The sequence below is a fragment of the Diuraphis noxia genome, unplaced genomic scaffold (assembly GCF_037042655.1).
Source record: "Diuraphis noxia isolate RWA-SAM2 unplaced genomic scaffold, SU_Dnox_SAM2 contig0004, whole genome shotgun sequence".
Classification (NCBI taxonomy): domain Eukaryota; kingdom Metazoa; phylum Arthropoda; class Insecta; order Hemiptera; family Aphididae; genus Diuraphis; species Diuraphis noxia.
The window spans coordinates 6,135,970-6,157,047 of NW_028301714.1; the positions used below are offsets into that span (position 1 = coordinate 6,135,970).

General features: G+C 30.7%; 5 protein-coding genes, 1 long non-coding RNA gene and 1 pseudogene across 6 annotated transcripts; 2 read left to right on the plus strand and 5 right to left on the minus strand.

The window, feature by feature from the left end:
* Positions 1–19: 19 nt before the first annotated feature.
* Etfb (Electron transfer flavoprotein beta subunit) lies at positions 20–1,318 on the minus strand. The gene has a single exon (XM_015518908.2). The coding sequence runs from the start codon at positions 1,041–1,043 to the stop codon at positions 282–284; it is 762 nt and encodes a 253-aa protein (XP_015374394.2). The 5' UTR covers positions 1,044–1,318; the 3' UTR covers positions 20–281.
* Positions 1,319–4,421: 3,103 nt separating this feature from the next.
* Positions 4,422–5,363, minus strand: LOC149055561 (uncharacterized). Its single transcript, XR_016191664.1, has 2 exons — positions 5,039–5,363; positions 4,422–4,627 (listed from the first exon to the last, which is right to left on the minus strand). It is a non-coding gene; the product is annotated as an uncharacterized LOC149055561 (long non-coding RNA).
* Positions 5,364–5,482: 119 nt separating this feature from the next.
* Positions 5,483–11,724, plus strand: car (vacuolar protein sorting-associated protein 33A). The gene is made up of 12 exons (XM_015518903.2): positions 5,483–5,838; positions 5,907–6,106; positions 6,591–6,675; positions 6,775–6,879; positions 7,484–7,784; positions 7,849–7,960; positions 9,944–10,104; positions 10,204–10,358; positions 10,420–10,572; positions 10,633–10,858; positions 11,303–11,416; positions 11,480–11,724. Exons 1-12 carry the CDS (start codon positions 5,737–5,739, stop codon positions 11,578–11,580), a joined length of 1,815 nt encoding a protein of 604 aa, XP_015374389.2. The 5' UTR covers positions 5,483–5,736; the 3' UTR covers positions 11,581–11,724.
* On the minus strand, positions 11,568–12,513 carry LOC107169239 (low molecular weight phosphotyrosine protein phosphatase-like). The gene has a single exon (XM_015518916.2). It carries the CDS (start codon positions 12,201–12,203, stop codon positions 11,721–11,723), a length of 483 nt encoding a protein of 160 aa, XP_015374402.1. The 5' UTR covers positions 12,204–12,513; the 3' UTR covers positions 11,568–11,720.
* A 145-nt stretch (positions 12,514–12,658) lies between these two features.
* Positions 12,659–17,301, plus strand: LOC149055562 (uncharacterized). Its single transcript, XM_089227423.1, has 7 exons — positions 12,659–13,113; positions 13,197–13,330; positions 13,394–13,562; positions 13,630–13,708; positions 14,728–14,841; positions 14,951–15,104; positions 16,603–17,301. The coding sequence occupies exons 1-7, from the start codon at positions 12,937–12,939 to the stop codon at positions 17,147–17,149; spliced, it is 1,374 nt and encodes a 457-aa protein (XP_089083549.1). The 5' UTR covers positions 12,659–12,936; the 3' UTR covers positions 17,150–17,301.
* Positions 17,167–18,345, minus strand: LOC107171388 (uncharacterized). The gene is made up of 2 exons (XM_089225774.1): positions 17,427–18,345; positions 17,167–17,180 (listed from the first exon to the last, which is right to left on the minus strand). Exons 1-2 carry the CDS (start codon positions 18,343–18,345, stop codon positions 17,167–17,169), a joined length of 933 nt encoding a protein of 310 aa, XP_089081900.1.
* Positions 18,346–18,447: 102 nt separating this feature from the next.
* Positions 18,448–20,723, minus strand: LOC149055563 (uncharacterized; annotated as a pseudogene).
* Between the last annotated feature and the right edge of the window lie 355 nt (positions 20,724–21,078).

Here is a 21,078-nt window from a genome sequence, read left to right on the forward strand (position 1 = left end):
TTATTTAAAGAAAAACCCGTTTATAACCAGAAAATATAATGAGTAAATATATTATGTTATATAACTAACAAATAACAATAAATTGATAAAAATAAGTATGACATAAGTCGATGAATTTTTCAAAATGTAAAAAAAGAATGCGGTACCAATAATATTTTATCTTTTGAATTACAAGAAAAATATTATAGATGATCGATTTTGTAAAAAAATATTATTGGTAACAGCTGAAAACCTCATAGAGAATTTGTTACAACTAAAACAACAGTATTATCAGCGTCTCATTACAAATGACCCTTTTCTTTCAACTTGGTAATGAGAGTGTCGACATCGGGCACAATAGAACCAGCCTGTCTGGTGGGCGGATCTTCTACGCTCAATACTTGTTGACGCGGCGCCAAGTCAACACCAACATCTGTAGCTGTGAGCTTCTTGATGGGCTTCTTCTTGGCCTTCATGATGTTGGGCAGCGTCGCGTACCGCGGTTCATTGAGCCGCAGGTCAGCGCTGATGACGGCTGGCAACTTGACTTTGATTGTCTCCAGACCACCGTCCACCTCTCGTTTGACCAGCACATTGCCGTCTGCTACGGTCACCTCGGAAGCAAACGTGGCCTGTGGCCAGCCCAATATGGCCGCAGTCATCTGGGCCGTCTGGTTGGAATCATCGTCAATGGCCTGCTTGCCGACGATGACGATGTCTGCCTTCTCGTCGACCGCCACCTTGGCCAGAATTTTGGACACGTGCAACGGCAGCAGAGCGTCGTACTGGGGCTGCGGCACCTCGACGTGGACGGCGCGGTCCGCACCCATCGCGAGAGCGGTGCGCAGCGACTCCTGAGCCTGGGGTAGGCCGCACGACACGGCGATCACCTCGGACGCGATCTTTTTCTCCTTGAGCCGGACCGCCTCCTCGACGGCGATCTCGTCGAACGGGTTCAGGCCGTGCTTGACGCCGTCGGTGACCACGCCAGACTTGTCCGGCTTGACGCGGATCTTCACGGCGTAATCGATGACGCGCTTGACGCCGACTAGAACGCGGGCCATGATATTGTGCGACGCTGGCGGCTAAGCGAGTATTGATACGACCCAAGTCGAGATATATCAATTTATTGATTGATTGTCGTTTATTGACGACGGATCTGAGCGCGGACAAGTGGTTCAGACTACTCGTACTCGGACGTCTGGCGGCTCTGGCCACAACGAGTCCGTATCCAGAAGTTGTTGACGGACGACGAAGAGGAAACGCAAGTTGGACCAATGGGATGCGTCGAAACCGTTTGCTATCAGACGATGTTATCGCGCGAAAGGACCTTAGCGGACGTCGAGCAGCTGGTGCTACCGCTGCAGCGTACGATCCATTAATAGACAATACCTACTTATTTACTTCCTGAAAAACGACCTATTGACCGTCACTCGTCACGTAAATAGTAGTTACGTTCGTATAATCGGTTACGATTTACAACCGTTGCCCGTGGTTGGTCATGCCAGTTAAAATAATATATTACGATTTACGTTTAATAGGTATTGAGGACGTATATAATATTAGGTATATTTTTCTGTGAGATTACGAGACGACTACGCAGCACATAATCGCCGCAACACCGCCATAAATTTTTTTAACGTTGATTACTTTTTTTTTTACTTAACTTAACCTAACCAATACTTCCATTGGTACATCACCAATTATTCTACTAAATGTTCGACGAATTAATAAAGACCGGAAAAAAAGTCCGGTAAAAAAATTCAATATTTAGGTATTTTTTAAATTTGTGATTGCGCGTACCTAATAGGTGTACTTTTACAGGTACAGTTATTTTTTTTTAATTTACACATTCTCAGATTAATATCGTACGAATTAGCTTTTTTATGAGGATTATGAGGTTAATAATTATCAATACGACGTACGACGTACGAGTAGGTTGTAGGTACGTGAAACGAATTGCGGAAAAAATGGCCACAGAAAAAAAACCTAAACTAAAATATACACCCTGGAAAAAAAACCCACTGAAAAAAAGCCCAAAAAAATATATTTTACATAATATATTTACATTTATTTATAGATTCATATTTTAAATAATATACATAGTATTTAATTAAATTTTTTTAAACTTATTAATTTCAGTTAAATTTGTATTGTTTTAACTTAGCTTTTTATAGTTAATTACCTATCATAATTGTACAGTTAAGTTAATTTACAAGTAAATCAAGTGATTTGGGTAGTTAGAGGCAACACCAGTGTGTAGCTGAATTAACTTTATAGTTCAACCTAAATAAGTTATATTTAAAATAGCTATAATGTCAAAATCATTTTGTATTAAATATTAATTTTAATAATAATTGTAATAATTGTATTAATAAATGAGTATTTAACTCATAAGTATGACAGTATGACCTATAATATAATATAATTATTATTATGTTATAACAAGTCCAGAAACGTGAATATTTTGTATTTTTAATATTTTGTTCTTATGTTCTGTTAAAAATGTATTATTCTATCACAGAAATTTTTTCCGGAGTGTATTTTTCAGTTTGGGTTTTTTTTTCGGATTTTTTTTCCGTGGCCATTTTTTCCGCCTCCCACGTGAAACACGCGTGAAGTGTTGTCTCCGTTTCACAACTCACAAGTGCGTAACATACCAAATTTTACGCTCAACAGATCACATTTAAATCCTTCAGTTTAAGAATTATAGTGAATTGTATAAAAAGTCGATTCACTATAATTCTTAAACTAAAGGATTTAAATGTGACTTCTTATACAATTTAAAGACAAGAGCGTTATTCAGACGTGGGCTTTTTACTAAATTATAATTCTGAAGCGAGTTATAAGATTATTTTTAAATTGTAAATTTTTTGTACAACGTAAAATATACTTATCTCACTTTAAAATTAAAATTTAGTAAGAGCTCACGTTTGAATAATGCTCTTACCTTTAAATTGTATAAGAGGTCAATTCACTGTAATTCTTAAGCTGACGGAGTTAAACGTGATCTGCTGAGCGTAAAATTTGGTATGTTACCTACGCACTTGTAAAACGGAGACAACACATGCGGGTGTTGCGTCCTCTTGACCTCTTAAGATTAATAAAATATTAAATAATATACTCTTATTCCTGACTCATCAGTTCGCCTATAATCTTGGCCATGTCTATAATAGATAATATTAAAAAATTAAATTATGCTTTCTGCACTGAATCGCTGATGTTGTTAGGAATTTTTTTTTTTATTTCTTTATTGCTTGGACCGTATACTAATTGATGGCCAAAGCTATTATTGTCCTAACGCGAACGGCTCCGATTTCAAAACTTCTCGGTAATAATATAGGCGTAAACTGTCAATGGGACAATAATGTTTTTTTTAACTTTCTAGACATTTAATTTAACCACAGGACACAGACTACCTCCACTGGCTCCACTACAAGGATTTACCCCAAATTAGGACTATTAGTTATTATTTATTCCATGTTTTGAGGGCAATTAACCTATTAACTAATTTATAAAGTTTATGGGTCTATGTAGAAGTCCTTGATATATAATTATAGAGTATTACCTATTATTTACTGGGATTTTGAATTAACCCTTAAATAAATTTATGGCTTACACTAGGAGATTGTATATATATAGAATAAATATAGGTACCGCAGTTCCACAGTGAAATTTTCAACATAAAATAATTTAATTCTATTTCAAAAACTTCTAGAACTTTTAAAATAAAACTTCAAAAACGTTTAGGTTTCAGTGTTGTGTAAATGAACTATAGCCTATATAAAATATTTAATATTCAGTGGATGAACTAAGAAGTGTGCGTCTTACGAAGGTTATATTATACATATTACATACAGGATACAGAGTGCCTAATGCCTACAATATAATATTTGGGTTCCCTAACTATTATAGTTATAAAACAATGTGTTTTTAAAATGTAGACACAAGATTTTAGTACAGTAATAACTATGAAATAATTTCAAATGATTTAACTGTTTTTATGAATTTTTACTCTTATAAATTCAAACCAATGTTCTAAGCATAAACTAAGATAAAAATATAATACCTTAGTTTAAACTTATATAGGTAATGTCTGTTGATGTGTATTATGCATTGTGCTATTTTTGAAGAATTTATAAAACAGTAAACAATGGCAACAGAGGAGTAGTATTAATCTCCTCTGCTGTCGATTAAAGAAAAATATCAGCCGACTGCTTCAGTAAATTAGTATGAAAATAAAGATTTAACTATGTTAAAGCAGTAGGCATTGAGTTAACAAGTAACAATATCAATGAAATATTGTGTTTAATTTACATATTAATTTAATTAACTACAAAAATAAATAAAAATAAAAACTACTTTTATTATTGTACTGAGTGAACCAACAATTTGATAAGAATTTTAGGTAGAGTTAATAATCAAAACTACATAATACTATATACAGTTGGTAGTATTTCAACAACAATTTCATTTTATTTCTATAGAAATAAATTTTTATACAGTACATAAAATCTAATTTATAATAATGCAACAAAAATATGAAGTAAAGTAATTATGCTCGTGGAAGACTCTTTAAGTCATACAGAACCCAAATAGGTATGATCAAGATTGAACCAGACGCAGCACCTCCAATAAGCAATTGTTGCTAGAACAAAACAATATGAAATAGTAGCTATTATTAGTTGTTAACAAAATTCAACAAAATCATAACAATAAATAAGTATATTAGGAAGTATATGTATCATCTGAGTAAAGATAAATTCAACCTAGAGTTAGTTACCTAAACTGATGACTAAAGTAAATTTAATTAAAAACTAATTGTAAAATATATTTTATTTGTGGTGGGGCAATGACAAACAAGATTGGCGGGGCGTTAAAATACAAGTAACTTTTTTTTAAAGATTTTTCAGCATAGCATAGGTATTCTACATAAATACAACAAATATAATAAAAACAAAATTCAAAGTTCAAGCCATTCAACAATTAAAATATTCAAAAAGATAAAATATATTATGTAAGTATAAAGCAATTACAATACAAAAAACATAGTGCTTACCCATTTCGGCATTCTGACTTGAGGTGGACCGTTAACAGTAATATTTGTTCTCTTGGAAATTACTTGTAAGGATTGCTTGGCCATAGGCTGAGCTAATTTCGATAAGCCAAACATGATTATATAATTTATAAAGTAGAGTTGCAATGGACGCGGCTGATATGCTGAATGATTAATTCGGTCAAATCAAATAACAATCTTTAGGTCTTTTGGAGGTTTTTAATAAAACTTTTTTCTCGGTCCTGAATCCTGATACGACTGTTTATTTTTATTTTTTATAGGGAATAGTGATGGGTAGTATCACCACAGAATAGATTAATAGATTAATCTATTCTGTGCTTATATCACGGATTCACGGCACAAATATAGATAATATTATCTATATCTGTGTATCACGGTCTTAGATTATATTATCAATTACCACCTTGAATGGCTTGAACCCTTGATGCCGAATGCCAATAATATTTTCACTAAGAAAAAAAAAAATGAATTGAATATTTTATATAAAATACAAATTTGAAATTACAATATTAATATTTAAATACCTAACACACTTTTGAAAATTAGAAAATAAATAAATTTATAGTGAAAATTCCTTTTTTGGTTTTGCATTGAATACAAATGTCTTACAAATACTTTCAAACCTAATTAAATATTATTTTTAAATTTATATTTATATTTTATTAATTTTATTGTTCATCATGTCCAACTATTTGACCAGTAGTCGAGTAAATATTAGTTTACTTCAAGAGGGTGCGGCCAAAGATTTAATTCATTTATTGGACAAGTGCGATGGTCCTAAGGTACAATATTAATAAAGAATTGCTGAAGTATAATTATTACGATTAATCAATTAAAAAATAATATGCAGGTTATAATTCTGGACGAAGGACTTACTAGACCTATTGGTTTAGTAGCTACATATAGCCTGTTACGAGAACACAATGTTAAAGAAGTATTTATTTTAAACACTGGCAAGTTAAGTAATTTTCGTGAAAAAGTAAAAAATGTCATATTTATCACAAGACCATTTTTAACACACATGGATATGATATGCGATAATATTCACAAGTATGTTTATTTCATTTCAATTAATTTATCATTCTGTTATTTATTGAGTTAGTTAGTCAAATAATTTAAACAATGCATATTATGTCTCTCATGTTTTTTTTTCAATTTAATCTAACTAACAACAATTCTAATAATCTTTGCCTAAATACGGCAGATTATTTAAAATATGCATATTTCTAGTTTGGCTCCCAAGCGGTTTTTTGAAATTTTTTTTTTGCAAAATGAGTGTTTTTGTTTGCTTTTTGTAATAGTACATTAAAATAAAGTCGCTTAAACTTCTAATGGAAGTTATGTTCAAAAAACTTAGAAATACTCTATTTAAAAAAAATAATGTAATTGAATTAAAAATATCAAAAATTTGAATTTTTGGAATTTTTTCGACGAGTGTCTCAAACTGTGTAATCACTGCCCTATTTGAAATGTCATAACTTCGAATAGGGTATATTATTTAAAATATTCAACTCAAATAAATATATTATTTCAGGGAAAATCAAGATGATCTCAAACATAGAGAATACCATTTATTTTTTGTACCTACTCGTAGTTTATTATGTGAAAAGCGTTTAGAAGTAAGTTCTTATTTCTAAGATAAATATTTAATATTATATAGCACGTTTATGTTTTTAATTTAAACTTTTATAAATGGTTAATTAATTATAATTTTTCAGAGAAAAGGAGTTTTAGGAAATTTTGTTCACATTGAAGAATTTCGGTGTTTTTTATTTCCTTTGGAAAATGATCTTATATCAATGGAGATGAATGATTGTTATAAGGTATATATTTATATTCTTATATGTTTAGTTATTAGTCTATTTGTGTGCACTTGTACATAATTTGCTCTTGCAAGGTTATCATATAGATTTTTTCAAAATATTTTTCATTGTTAATAGCTAACTGACACATTATAAAGAAGTGTTAGACAATTGTAAGATTTTGATTTAATTTATCTTTGATGAAATTAAGGGAATTGTTAATAGCATTAATTATTCAAAATGCTATCCTTACATTCACAGCTTTATTATTAGTTTTTAGCTCTTAACTATTGCAACACTGCCTTAAGTCTTAAATTTGGCTTTTCCTGACAAGCTAAAAAATATAAAAGGAATTTTAGATGCAAATATATATCTTATGTACTGCAAATGACGCCTCTATTTATAAAATTCTAAATTTTTATTTTTATCATTTCTTTTTATGCTATAATTGTCTTTTACATTGATAAATAACAAACATAATTGTATAATATAACTGTTGATAGCCAATAGTAATGATTAATGAGAATAAATTATAGAAATTAATAAATTGAGTGTCTTTAACAAATATTTTGAAGTTTATTTAATATCCATATTTGTTGTCTATAATTATTTTATTTATTTTTAGGAGATATCGTTAGAAAATGACCCAACATGTTTATATCGTGTAGCACAAGCAATTGTTAGTCTAGAAGACCTTTATGGACGCATTGGTCGTGTAACTGGCAAGGGTCCTGTTGTCAAACAAGTTTGGGAATTAGTATCTAAACTATCTTTAGAACCTCGCAAAGCTAATTCTAAAGCTAACAGAAATTATAAAACAATTGATCATCTTGTTTTAATTGACCGTTCTGTGGACTTAATGACACCAATGGCTACCCAGTTAACTTTTGAAGGACTTATTGATGAACTTTTTGGAATTGATTGTTGTAAGTCTATTTTAAATAATAGATTTAATTGATATAATCATTGTTTAATTATGTTTTGTTATAGGTACTGTAGAATTACCAGCCGACAAATTTGTTTCTGAAGAAGATAATGTTAATACTCTAACACGTAAAAAAATTGTATTAAATTCAAATGATGAGATTTTTGCTGAAACTAGGTATATTTTTCATTAGATTTAGGATAATTCACTATTCAATCAGTGTTTCCCACCTTTTTGGAAGTTAAGAGTTTTAGATTGCATTAAAAGCTTTTGAAACAGATCAACTTAATTTTACCCTTTTTTTTTTTTGCTTATAACTAGGATAATTTATAAAGCTATTTTTAGATTTTAGAATAAATAAAAACTTTAAATTCATACCAACTCTGTGTTGTTACTTTTAATGTTATTTGTGAATTAACCTTTTATCAAGTTTTAAGCTGAGTACATAACATGTGTTTCCTACGTTAGCTTTTTTATATTGTAATAATTTATACACTCGTAACTTACAAACATAATTAAAATAACATTAAATAGCCAATGTAAGGGGGTCAAAGGTAATGTTCTTGATTTAAAGTTTGATGATTGGTTTAATTCACTCTAATATTAAAATAATATCACAGAGTTTGTTAGGTGGTGTGGGGGGGGGGGGGGGTTGATATGGTATATGACTTCATATGAAAATCTTTAACAGCTCGGTGGTATGTCAAATTTTTAAAAAAATTTTCATCTATAAGGAGGACTTTTTAAGGTAAAATCAAAGCCTGAATTTTAATTTTACTTTAAGTTGTGCAGAAAAAATGTTTGAAAAATAACAATTGTGCATTATTCAAATGCATATTTTAGGTTATATGATTATAAATTTAAAAATTGTACTTTTGATCTGACCTACAAAATGTTCTCTTATTTTAAATAAAGAAAAAAATAACTAAATTTGACTTCTTCAAGGTCTGAGAGTTTTACTTGTACGACATGTTTTTGTACTAAAAATGTGCTAAAAACTCAGTGGCTCCGACATCTTTAAGAGAATATTAGCACACTGTTTGTTTTCACTCTCGCATACAACACAGACAAAAACAAATTTACTCAGGATTATATTATTTATTTTTCTAAGTATTTTTAGAGCAAAATAAACTATTATTAAAATTGTAAAGGATAATAATTTTGAGTGTATGATCGTTTTTTATTTGAATATTATTTGACCTTATATTCGACTATGGAAATAAATCTAAATTAGTTAGAGTGAATGTTTAGGCAAGTCAATATCATACCCTTAAAATTATTATTCTCTGTCATTTTTGTAATGAATGGTTTTACTCTAGATTTCTCAATAACATAAAAAAAATTATCCTACATAAATGTGTTTTGTGCACATTGTGTGTGAGCCAGAGAGAAAACAAGTATTGCGCTGATATTCTCTTAAGAGGACTTGATACCCGCATGTGTTGTCTCCGTCTTACAAATGCGTAACATGGTACATTTTTCGCTCAGCAGAACACGTGTAGCTCCGTTTGCTTAAAAATTAGAGTGAATTGACCTCTTATAAAATTTAAAGATAAGATTATTATCTAGACAACCTTATATGCTTTTTATTTTATATTAAATTTAAAGCGAGTTATGAGTATTTTAAGATGCACAAAAAATTTACAATTTTAAAATACTCATAACTCGCTTTAAATTTAATATAAAATAAAAAGCATATGAGGTTGTCTAGATAATAATCTTATCTTTAAATTTTATAAGAGGTCAATTCACTCTAATTTTTAAGCAAACGGAGCTACACGTGTTCTGCTGAACGTAAAATTTACTATATAATGCACTTGTAAGACAGAGACAACACATGCGGGTATCACATCCTCTTAACAATTGAATTTATTATAATGTGCTATAAGGTGCTAATATTAATTATTATTATTTAGGCATCTGCTTGCTATCACCATTGACATTAACTCAAAATTAATAAAAAATATATATGCATGCTATGAATACTATGCAAACATCGAATTTTGTGTTTTATATTTCTGATTAAAAATTGACGATAATAGAAAATGAGTTTCATTTTCTATTATCGTCAATTTGTGTTGGGAAACACTGCTACTAACACAAAAATCATAGTTTGTTGAATAAACAACATTAACATTTTTATTGATTGTATTGAAATAGAAATAAACACTTTAATGCAGTATTAATGAATTTAAGTAAAAGAGCCAAACATATTACTTCTGAATATGATGAAAATCGAAGTGGTAAAACTGTTCAAGAAATGAAACAGTTAGTGTCTAGACTTCCTTACATGCTGGCACTAAAAAAACAACTCTCTACATGTAATCATCTAGTAATTAATTTTGCTTGGTAGCGATTTGTTTGATGTACGAATATTTGATATTGACTAAATATTATTGTTTAATTTATCCGCTTATTAGACACCACAGTTGCTGGACTAATCAAAGAACTAACTGACAAAACTAGTTTTCGGGATTTAATAAATGTGCAACAAGAACTGATTTTGGGTATTGAGTCAGATAAAGTATTACCTCAGATAGAAGATTTGATTTCCAATAAATTTGATCTTATAATGGTAATTATAATTTATAACATCTTCACAATACACATCATAAAACATTTCATACATATCGTAGGTGTTGCGATTAATATGTATGCAATCTGCTGTAAATTCAGGATTAAAACAAAAAACTTTGGAATATTACAAGAGAGAAATCATTCAAGTTTATGGTTTTAAACACCTTATAACAATGACCCATTTGGAAAATGCTGGTCTCATTAAAATACAAGTAAATGCGCTTTTTTAAAAATCAACTAGCAAATTTAATGTAGCAAATATTTTGTTACAGGTAAACTCAAGAAGTTATGCTGTTTGTCGTCGTCTGTTAAACTTAGATGTCTATGAAATGAGCGAAGTCGATCCAGATGATATCAACTATGTTTATGGTATTTATGCTCCATTGAGTGTTAGGTTAATTCAACATATTTCTAAATCAGACAGTAAAGTATTGTCTGATGTTCTGCCATTATTACCTGGACCTATTGTAGAACATGTTAATCCTGATGTCGATCAAGGTAATTTATTTATTATTTAGATGGGCCAAAACTTAGATCATATTAAATACATATATTATAATCTAAGGACCAAAGCCTAATTACAGAAGAATCACGGTAATTGGGAAAATATAAAAACAGGGGACTGTTAGATTATTGGAGTTGTTCCCTATAATACACATTTTTACTTATTGCGAATCTGAATTAATACCTGCGATATTTTATTTGAACATGTAAATAAAACATTATACAACACAAAAACTAACCGGTGCACAATATGCATATCAACGTTAACTAAATCAATAAATTTTAAGTTTTATGGTTATTTTAGTAAAAAAAATCTGGATTACTGGACGTACTTGATTATCGCACAGCCAGATTACCGAGAATTCTGTACTAAAGAAACATTTATTGTAATGGTTTGAGTACTTATTATATTATTTGCATTTGTTGTTATTTTTACAGCGACTAATATCAGTTTTTTGGGAGATTCTCAAAAAGTTGTACTTGTATTCTTTATTGGTGGATGTACATTTGCTGAAATATCTGCTCTCAGATTCTTGTCATCGCTTGAAGACTGTAAGTTGCCAAATCATATTTTGTTGTATGTTTAAAAACATAATTATCTAAAACTGTTTTCAGCTACAATTGAATACGTAATTGCCACTACCAATATTATAAATGGCAATAGTTTTATCAAGTCATTATTAATCCCTGAAATAAACAAGAATTTAAACAAGTAAACCATTTCATTTAATTTCTTAGGTATACATTTTATTATTACATTCATATTATATTGAGTTACACAATTATTAATAAGTTTTTTTTTTTTAAACATTTTGTTTCAACATTTATCATTTAATAAAAGTTATGTAAAAAAAAATTAATTATATTTGTCCAGAAATGCTTGACAAGATCTCATACATTGTTGAAAACATTTTTCAAATCCTCGAATATCAGTATCATAATATGGATCATCTATATTAGTTTTTCCGGTGGTGATTGCTTCTGGATCAAATGACCCTAACAACAATATTTTTGCTTTTGTATTATCTGATGGTTTCTTGCGATTGATGAAATCCACGTTACTCTTATCCATTCCAAAAACAAAATCAAACTTATTCAAGTCTTCCAAGTCGAACTGTTGTGCAGTGTGCATGTACTTGATACCGTTGTTTTTCAGTACAGTAATTGTCCGTGGGTCTGGTGAACAGCCCACATGCCATCCCCCTGTACCGGAACTTTCTGCATACCACTTGTCGGCGACACCTTTTTGCCTAGCCACTTCATTGAACACGGCTTCAGCCATTGGAGATCGACAAATGTTACCCAAGCATACAAACATGACACTACGCTTTTCGCCCATTGCCGTGTCGTGTATTTAATTGGCAGAAAAAATATAAACGATTCTTTTGTTTTAAATAAACAAAAACCACAATCTACTCGGTGGCCGTGCGTTTCTGCCACAGAAAGTGATACAACAAACGGCAGCAGTGAATAAATTAGTAGTTAGTACGATAACACAACACTGAGCACGTGATAGACTATATAATATTATAGTAACCGTCGGGGTTGTACTTTCCGATCACACGATCAATTCATAGATAGGTAACGCGTTAATTTAAAATTGTAATTATATTAAAAAAAATAAATAGAAGTATTTAATTAATTAAATATTAAATAATCGTAATTCGTAAATCGTAATAAACTTTTTAAGTTTTTAAATTTTAAATTATTATCATTCACGTATCACGTCGTGAATTTCACGATTCACCTCAGTGGCCGTGGCTCTGTTATCGTATTATAGCGTTTTCCACCTGACTGCACTTTAGTGCCCTTCTTTATGTTTCACCAGCTATTCCAGTGTGCACTAAATTACTAATTTTATGTTCCATGTTACAGCACAACGCGATTTTTTTGCACTCAGTGCAGTGATAGTTGGCCGCCTTATCATTATCACGAAATGTACTGATATGGCAGCATTGATATTTAATAAAAATGATAAACGAATATTATTATTGTACCAGGTATAGGTATAACGTTTTATAAAGAAAAATATAGATCATAATATCTTAATTATTAATATTATAAGTTTTTCGATGTTCGAACTCAATATGGATAGACATACTATTGTAAAAATCATGGATTACCTTTCTTCTAGTGATAGTGATGACGATGATGAAATTATAAAGTATTTTATGTCCAGAAAACAAAGAATAATACCAAAAATTAAAAATTATATTTTGGACATAGTTCATGTTTATACAGATAAACAAGTTAGTTCTTTATTAAAAATATAATTATTTTTGTAAATTTAGGTTTAGGCCTTAATGCGATTATAATAATAATTTTTTTTCAGTTTAAAGGTAGTTTTAGGGTGGAACGATCTACTGTGTACAATATTGTAGAAAAATTTGAAGTCTATTTTTTTTCAAGAAAAAATTTGAATGAATTTTCAGTCACGTCAGAAAACCATATACTTTCCTTTTTATGGTAAATTGATAGTTAGCAAAATAATATTTTAAATCCTTTAGTTATTAAAATAAAATGGTTCAGGTTTTCTGCAAATAAATGTTGCCTACGTGATGTGTCAGAACGGTTTGGTGTTGGATTGACCACACAATTTCGTATCAACAACAGAGTTATGGACTTTCTTGTTGATATTTCAGCTACTATTATAAATTTAAACGAAGGAACTGTTAACTTATCTCAAGAATTTCAAAAAGTAAATATATGAATTAAGCTTTTTTGCCTTACATAAGCTTTTTTTACTAAATCGGTATCAAATTTAGGTTTCTGGACTTCCTGGTGTTATAGGGTGCATTGACAGGTCTTCAATACCTATAAGAACTCCTGCTCACAAACTTAAAGGTACATATACCAATAGGCATGACATGCCATCTATTACCCTACAAGCTATATGTGACTACAAAAAAAAAATTATTGATGTATTCACCGGTGCACCAGGGAAAATCCATGATTCAAGAGTATTTGCTCTCTCAGACATTAGTAAAGAGTTACCTTTAATATGTGAAAATAAATACCATATTATTGGTGATGGTGCTTGTAGTATAAGAGATTGGCTATTAGTACCATACAAGAATTATGGAAACTTAACAGACTCCCAAATTAAATTTAACAAAATGTTATGTGGTACTAGAGTTTTAATTGAAAATTCATTTGGACTTCTTAAGTTGCGGTTCAGACAACTACTTCAGGTTGATATACATGATGTGAACAAAATAACTAAGTTATTATTATTTCATGTTGTGTATTACACAATATATGCATTGATATTTTTTCGGTTTCGTCAACCGGGTCGGAGAAAATTGCGAAACGATTTTGAGACACGAATTTTTTTGTGTTTGTTACTGGGTTTGAGTCTGGGGATGTTGAAAGTGGATTTGCACGTTTTTTAACAGTCGGAGTGGTCCAGCCATCCTCAAGCTCTGAATGGGCGGATTGGTTTGGTGATTTATTTGGCACGCTCTGTATACGTGATTTTTGGATAATTAAAGGAGATACGACGGTTTTAGATTTATATGATGCCATAGTGCACGCAGGTAATTAGGATATAGGGCTTATCGCGCGGCGATAAAGGTACGGTTTCCTATGTGCGACTGGCCGCATACGACTGAACGCAACGACTAGTCGCAACTACTGATCTATATTTAAACTGCGAACGTGGTTTCCAATGCGCGATCGACGCGTGCGTGTCGAAAATAGTCGTTGCGGCTTGCGACTATAGTGATCCGATAGCAGTGTTGTCGATGAGTCGCATGCGTATTTCAATCAATAGTTTATTTTTTAAGTAGTTTATGACGGATCTAGTATAATTATGTCAAAAACTATTATGTCAAAATTTTTGCCAAACGAGGACGAAATTTCAGTTGTAGAAGTAGAGAAGCAACGTGCTATTTATGATAGTTCTCTCCAACAACACAAAGACTACGGATATATAAGTAAATGCTGGAGCAATATTTCGGCTGTAGTTGGAAAATCACGTAAGTACTATAAGTAGGTACCTATAGAGTAATATTTTTTAGAACGTTGCATAATAGTTAAGGTTGAAGCTAATATATTCAGTTAATAAACAATTTAATTCGTATATAGCTGAGGATTGCAAAAATAGATGGCGGAATATACGTGATACCTACATGAGGCACAAAAAAAAACTAGGAACTGGATCTCCAGCAATATTATCTAAAAAAAAATGGCCTTTAGCTGGTCATTTGTCATTTTTGGATAATGTTGAGTATGAAAGAATGTAAGTAAATAATATATCAGTTTTGTACTTTTATTCATAACTTTAAGTTTAACTAGAGATAGAGTTATCTATATTATATTATTTATACGATGATAAGATTGTTTTTTCTAAGTATTTTCTTTTTTGTAGCCACTTCGTGAAATGTATCTTATAAAAAATTTTCTCAAGTAATGATTTTTTTATTTTGTTGTAATTCAAAAACGAATGACTTTAGATACATTAACATAAATTACAATGAATGTTTATATTTTCATTTTCTTAACACCATTCAATTTTGAAAAAATGTAATACAAGGTTTAATACATACGTTAATAGGTTATAAATTATAATATATAAATTACTTTATTCACAATAATATCATCAGGAAACCAATACAATGGACTTCTTCAAAAAATCACAAATTTATAAATTATTATAAGATAACTACACTAAAATTACCATGTACATACCTATTTATAAGAGCCAATTGTTTCATTGTATATAATTAATTTTAATTATTTTTTCTTGTGACGCTAATGGCCATAGTTGTCAAATCGGAAATTATTAATTTTAAGACCAATAAAAAAAAAAAAATAATAATAATAATAATATCATAAAATATATATTTAGTAATATCATAGGTAGGCTAACTGACCGTCTTTGCTCAGAATCGTTTTTCTTATACAATGATATTATATCATTGGATTCAAATTTAACACAATCCATGACAGTGATTCACTTGTAACCTACTGTACAGCAGAGCGACACCCACTTGCCCACCTTTTTTATTTTGAAGTACTATTTTTTTTTAAATGTACAAGTATTAAGCAGAATATATTTATTTTTTAAATTTCTATTGCTTATTTTATTTATGGCAGGGCGATAACAAACAAGTACCAATTTAACTGTGTATAGTATTATGTATCTAAAAAAATAAATGAACTTTTAGGGGTGTGGGGGGGGGCTTTATGTTTATCCAATACATTATATATCCCCTCCCAGAAGTAAATCAAAACTACGCCACTGTATTATATTATTACAATATAAAATTAAACTATTCATCGTAAATGACATTTCTTTTCTTTTAATGTTACTATCTATATAATATGATCTAAGAAAGGTTTTTCTAAAATTAAGATCAGAAAAAATGCAATTAAAATAAATAAAAAGCTTGAAAATGTAGTATTAGGCTCCTAATATTTTATTACAATGATATTTGAAAAATATTAGAAATCCAGTCACAATTTTTTTTATAAGCATTTAAAGTTCTAATCTTGACAAAATACGTAAAAATCACGAAAATTAGCAAATTATTTTGAGGACGAAATTCATAAAAAATTTCTTTTTTAAAACGTAATACAAGATTCCTTATAAGTTTGTTTACTTAACTGAGTTAAAACAAAATCATTAACTTTCTCAGCCTTGCTTTTTATTGATAAAGATTGACTAACTTATGAGGAATATGTATATATATGGTATGTACTAAAGAAAATGATTATAATATATTTTAATATTTTAGTACGATATCAAATGTGTGCAATGATCTTGACTCCACAATACCTGAAAATAGCCAAGATAATACCGGAGAGCCATTGGATGAACCAACTGTTAGAGCTGAAGAGGTCATACACGGAAAAAGATCTAGGGCCAAGTATGAAAAATCTGCAGAGTATATTAAAAGAATGAACGACAGAACAGCAATAATAAATAGCTTACAAGCGCAAAACGAAGCAATTTTGGCTAGGGAATCATCTACTGATGAGATAGATTTATTTTTTAGGAGCATTGCGATTTCAGTAAACAAGCTACTTCCCAGAGGCAAAACTGAAGCTAAACTTAGTATATTATCTTTAGTTGCACAGCTCGAAGATAAATACTTAGGTGACGCTGGAGTGCAATACACTCAACCAACGATTCAAACACCCACGCAAATGATGTTTCAAACGCCCTCTAGATCTACAACAGATTTCAACAATATTATATCACTTTCAAGCACACCATCGCCATGCCTCAGTTCTTCGTCGGCTACTTCTCAAGGATTTGAGCCATATATGTACAATCAATAAATCAATAACCAACAACTTTAACTACCTATATCTAAATATATGTATGTATATTATAATAATTATTCAAAGACATTTATAATTGTTATTTTATAGGTTGTTTTTAATATTTTAAGTGAAATACAAGAATACACAATGTTACATAATGTTTATAAGTATTGTTTTTAATTTTAATACGTATAAAGTTTTTATTTGTTTTCTTATTTGATATTTAAATTTAAAATATTAAAGTTACAAGTTACAACAAGTGAAGTTAAATAGTAATATAAATAACTTATACATATGTTATTCTGCCACGAAACAGCTCCTTCATTATTAAAAAATTCCTTATATGATTCTCTGACGTCAAATCCTTCCGCGTTTGCAAAACCACCTCCTCTTGCAATTGGTATTATATTGTTAGGTACTGGTTCTCTTGAGTCAAATTCTTTAAATGCTCGTCCATTTTCTTCTAAATATGCATCTCTTAGCATGTTATGCAAACAGCAAGCTACTGTGATTAGGTCGTCACATGTCGATGGTTCAATATTTATAGGCTGGTAAAAGACGCGAAGAACCTGGCTTAATAAACCAAACGCATTTTCCGTCACTCGCCTGGCACGACTTAACCTATAATTAAATATAGACTTTCTCTTATCGTCTCTGGAGGCTTGTCTCGTATATGGTTTCATTATATGAGTGTGGAGCCTAAAAGCTTCATCCCCCACAATAACATGAGGTAAAATTGTTGATGACCCAGGCAGTTGTTTTGCTTCTGGAAAACCAAATGACCCATCTAATATTTTTTTACCCATGTTCGACTTTAAAAATATTCCGCTGTCACCTTCTCTACCATACGAACCAATGTCTACAGCAATAAATTTGTAGTTGGCGTCAACCATAGCCAGCAGTACAATTGAAAAATAATCTTTATAGTTGAAAAAAAGTGATCCAGTGTTGTTAGGACTTCTTATTCGAACGTGTTTTCCGTCAATTGCCAAAATGCAATTCGGAAAATTCCATTTTGTCCAAAATTCGGAAGCTTTGACATTAAAATCTACGGTTGAAATGTCAGGAAGAAATATAGGTGTTAAATATTTTCTTAAAGCTGATAATGTTTTTTTGACAATAAGACTGATATAGCTATGTGAAATCCTAAATGCAAACGACAATGATCTAAATGATTCCCCTATTACACCAGCCGCAAAGTAAAGTCGCATTTAGGAAACCAGTCGGCACGCAGCGCTCAGTAGTTGCGACTAGTCGTTGCGGCCAGTCGTTGCGGCTAGTCGCAGATAGGAAACCGTACCTTAAGACGTACGCTACACGGCAACCCGCCCGGTGACCGACCGTGGCGCGGCCGCCGTACAGAAGATAACAATTAGTTGAGTAATTATTTTTTTAACGTTACCAAAGTTAAGGGAGATGCTGGTGCAGCTGCAGATGTGTTGCCCAGTTCTTTCGACTCGGCTTCCTTTTTTCGAGATGTACGTCTTTGAATGGAGAAAATCGGTGCAGTATAAAGTATAACAAAAAAAAAAAAAAATTTGAACGGAGTAGTAGCGAACGATGTTTCATGGACAACGGTCGACATGGGACTATATATTTATCTCCTAAAAGACTTTTTAAGAGATTCATTTTTTCATTATGGCGCCTTTCTTTTGCAATTTCCTTTTCCTTAAGAAAATTTAATAACATGGTTTCGTTGTTGTCTTTTCTAATTTTTTTTTGTTTTGGCTATAAACAATCTTTTTTGTTAATGACAACTGTTTTAGCACTGCGTAATACTTCTGGCAATATGCTATCATCATTGTTAGTTATTTCTCTCCATTCTTCTTCATACTCATCGTCCATTCGTGATGCCCCTGTGCTTTTGTTATTGTCAATTATGGACTTTTTTCTTTTACAAATTGTCTTATAACGGTTTTCTACTTGTATATGAGAGAAATCTACATTTAATTCCTCTTGAATATCAGAAGCTATTTGTATCCACATAGATTTTTTGTTCTTAAATTTTTTCATGGGTCCGACATAACTCATAAATTTTGAATATTTTTCCAACATAAATTTAGTGATTCCTTCAGTCCATACACCATTACCTTCTTTTATTTCTTTGCCTTAAAAATAATTTGGTGTTCTATTAAATGTTCAAAATCGATTTTAATACAAATTATACTGCACTCCCTGTTAAATATATTAAGTACTCATGATACTCTTACCATTCCCTGAATTAGAAAAGTATGTTTCCGACGTTTCTGTGTGATTTAGTACCTCCCAAAATACTTTGGCTACCAGTCGAGTTTAAATTATTGTAATCTACAGTGTCCTGTGGTTTAGTAATAAACTCAATGTTTCTATAAATATAAAAATGTAAAAAGTATCAATAATGTAGATAATATCATAACACTTAAGGATATTTGGAATAAATAATCGGAACAGAAAAGATATCGAGATATTGCTAGGCGTATAGAAAATATTAGATATGATGAACGTGATCTAGATGAGTACTTAATTAGAATCGCTCATAATTTAGAACTACTACATTAAAATATTTTATGATAATTTTTTTTTGTATTTTTATTACTTATATTTTACTAATTATATCACACATATTATTATATTTACATGATCTCGGTATAGTTTGAATATTTCAGAAATAAATACAATATGGACGGGGAAACGTATTAGACGGGGAAATATCTTACAGGGAAGTGGATACGGGGAAACGTGTGACAGGGAAATGTCAGACGGGGAAGTGACCAGATACCATTTTAGGTTATTATTGCTTTACGATTTTTTGCTGCTGGAAGTTACCAGGATGTTTGTGAAAATCGACATGCATCTGTGTCTCAACCTTCAGTCAGTAGAATGATTGAAGAAGTGATGAATGCGTTTTCCAATCCGGCTATATTTAATAAATTTGTTAATTTTCCTAGAAATTTCAGTGAGCTGGACGATGTGCGTACTAGGTACAACTCAAAATTCTTAGCTTAAACATTTAAATCATTAATTTTTCATTACAATTGATATCAATTATCGATTTCTCAGATTGTTTTCAAAGTATGGCTTACAAGGAGTTGTTGGTGTTATTAATTGTATACATATTGCTATAACTCCACCAAAGAAAAATGATGAGTTATATCCCGTAGATTAAACGTAGGTAGGTTTTTTTTTTTACTAATAAATATTGTATTCCTTGTGCTATTTTAATCATTGCATATTAGTAATATAAGTATGTTATATTATTGCATTATATTGTGTAGTGTACTGATTAAATTTAAAGTTCAATATAAATTGAAAATACATTAAACGCCATTTTAGGGAAATTATGCAACAAAAAATAATTAAGAGAGGTAGATACTTTTTAACATTAAATATTTTAATTTACCCGGCGCCAGGCCTTCCAGTCTTTTATAGGGCCCGGAATTGAATTTAATACCCCCGATAGTTCTTCCCACTGCTGTTTGGCTATGGCTTGTGTGAAGGTGGAGGAATGTTTCCCTTTAGCCAATTCCTCGTGATTTTTAAAAAAATCGACCATAGCTGCTTTTTGGTCGTTTTTCACCGACTTTGATTTAAATCTTTTTTCAACCGACATTTTGATATTTGAAGAAAACATCGAATTAACGGTCAAAACAGAAAAAAGAGCAAAGGTTTATTAAAATGCGGGAAATGTTACGTACACAATACAAATAGTTTTTTCTTCCATGATAAAAATAAAAATTTGCGACGTTGCCGCTGTTCATCGTGGAAAAATTATTCCCATACGGATCACAGATTCGTATGCGAATATAAATGTTTTGTGAATACTATTTTCCATTCGTATACGAAAATGAATCGTGTGAATCGTTCGTATACGGATATTTTCCTATGAGTTTCTAAATAGCCTCCCAGAACAACAATCGCAGACTGTGACGTATATTTAGTATAATTTCGATAGTTTTATAGATATA

What these genes read in the sequence shown, in the direction of transcription:
- Etfb (XM_015518908.2), bottom strand. Translation starts at nt 1,043, where the DNA reads ATGGCCCGCGTTCTAGTCGGCGTCAAGCGCGTCATCGATTACGCCGTG.
- car (XM_015518903.2), top strand. Translation starts at nt 5,737, where the DNA reads ATGTCCAACTATTTGACCAGTAGTCGAGTAAATATTAGTTTACTTCAA. An exon ending in TATGTGAAAAGCGTTTAGAA is followed by an intron (nt 6,676 to 6,774) that starts GTAAGTTCTTAT and finishes ATAATTTTTCAG; the next exon opens with AGAAAAGGAGTTTTAGGAAA. An exon ending in CTGGTCTCATTAAAATACAA is followed by an intron (nt 10,573 to 10,632) that starts GTAAATGCGCTT and finishes ATTTTGTTACAG; the next exon opens with GTAAACTCAAGAAGTTATGC.
- LOC107169239 (XM_015518916.2), bottom strand. Translation starts at nt 12,203, where the DNA reads ATGGGCGAAAAGCGTAGTGTCATGTTTGTATGCTTGGGTAACATTTGT.
- LOC149055562 (XM_089227423.1), top strand. Translation starts at nt 12,937, where the DNA reads ATGTTCGAACTCAATATGGATAGACATACTATTGTAAAAATCATGGAT. An exon ending in ATGTTTATACAGATAAACAA is followed by an intron (nt 13,114 to 13,196) that starts GTTAGTTCTTTA and finishes ATTTTTTTTCAG; the next exon opens with TTTAAAGGTAGTTTTAGGGT. An exon ending in AATGTTGAGTATGAAAGAAT is followed by an intron (nt 15,105 to 16,602) that starts GTAAGTAAATAA and finishes TTAATATTTTAG; the next exon opens with TACGATATCAAATGTGTGCA.
- LOC107171388 (XM_089225774.1), bottom strand. Translation starts at nt 18,345, where the DNA reads ATGCGACTTTACTTTGCGGCTGGTGTAATAGGGGAATCATTTAGATCA.